General features: G+C 43.0%; 1 protein-coding gene across 1 annotated transcript in view; it reads left to right on the plus strand.

The window, feature by feature from the left end:
- The window catches only part of LOC106876828 (uncharacterized), a 51,591-nt gene that overhangs the window by 17,756 nt on the left and 32,443 nt on the right, over positions 1-1,392 (plus strand). The window contains exon 10 of the mRNA XM_052975681.1: positions 1,195-1,297. Coding sequence (XP_052831641.1) covers positions 1,195-1,297 — 103 coding nt within the window. The remainder of the gene's footprint in view (positions 1-1,194; positions 1,298-1,392) is intronic.

Consider the following 1,392-nt stretch of genomic DNA (forward strand, 5'->3'; position numbering starts at 1 on the left):
ACCGCACTTGGGACTGAACCAAAAACCACATGGCATGGGTTGGAGGATTTGACTGAGGGCTGCACCAGACTCCAATCTGATCTGGCAGAGTTTCTACAGCTGGATGCCCTTCCTAACATCAACCACTTTGAGAGTGTAGTGGGTGCTTTTTACGTGCCACTGGCACGAGGGCCAGTCAGCATCACTGGCAATGACCACGCTCGAATGGTGCTTTTTACGTACCATGGGCATGGGACCAATCAGACGGCACTGGCATTGACCACACTTGAATGGTGCTTTTAATGTGCCACTGGCATGGGACCAGTCAGGAGATACTGGCAATGACCATGCTTGAATGGTGCTTTTTATGTACCACAGGCACAGGACCAATCAGGCGGCACTGGCATCGACCATGCTTGAATAGTGCTTTTTACGTGCCACCAGCACGGGTGCCAATCAGGCGGTACTGTCATCAGCCACGACAACGACTTCACTTGCCTCAACAGGTCTTCGCAATATATGTGTGTGTGTGTGTGTGTGTGTGTGTGTGTGTTGTGTGTCAGTGTGTATTTGTTTGTCACTTCTTCTTGACATCTACAACTACGATCACTGTCGTACAAGCACTGTCTATCGAAGAGCAGGTCACTCTTCTTGGCTCAGTCTGACTTGTTGAAAACAAAACCAAGATGGTGTATAGTTTCATCGATGAAAGGAGAAACATTTCAAGAATATACACAACAAATATATCTCCGTCTCTTAGATTCATAACACTGATGCTACGAAGACTGCGGCCATGCTGGGGCACTGCCTTGAAGCAGTTTTAGTCGATTGAATCGATACCAGTACTTACTTTTTTAAAGTCTAGCACTTACTCTATTGGTCTCTTTTACTGCACCGTTAAGTTATGGGGATGTAAACACACCAACGCTGGTTATCAAACAGTGGCAGGGGACAAACACAGACATACATGTACACACAAAGATATATATATATATATATGTATAGATAGATAGATAGATAGAGAGATGTATAATAGGCTTCTTTTAGTTTCCATCAACCAAATCCACTCACAAGGCTTTGGTTGGCCTGAGGTTATACTAGAAGACACTTGCCCAAGATGCTGTGCAGTAGGACTGAACCCGGAACCATGTGGTTTGGAAGCAAACTTCTTACCACACAGCCACATCTAATTTAATATTATTTCTTCTTCCCTAGGTAGACAACACTGATGCTGAAGGGAGGCTGATCTTAGCCGATGCTCTTTGTTATGCAGAAACACTTAATCCTAAATTGATCCTTGACATGGCAACATTAACAGGTAAATTTGAAATTTTATTTAATTACTCTCTTCCTTAATTTTCATTTAATTAAATCACAAATTCCATTTCAATGTTGTTGACTTTCTCTTATAAC

The sequence above is a fragment of the Octopus bimaculoides genome, chromosome 22 (assembly GCF_001194135.2).
Source record: "Octopus bimaculoides isolate UCB-OBI-ISO-001 chromosome 22, ASM119413v2, whole genome shotgun sequence".
NCBI lineage: Eukaryota > Metazoa > Mollusca > Cephalopoda > Octopoda > Octopodidae > Octopus > Octopus bimaculoides.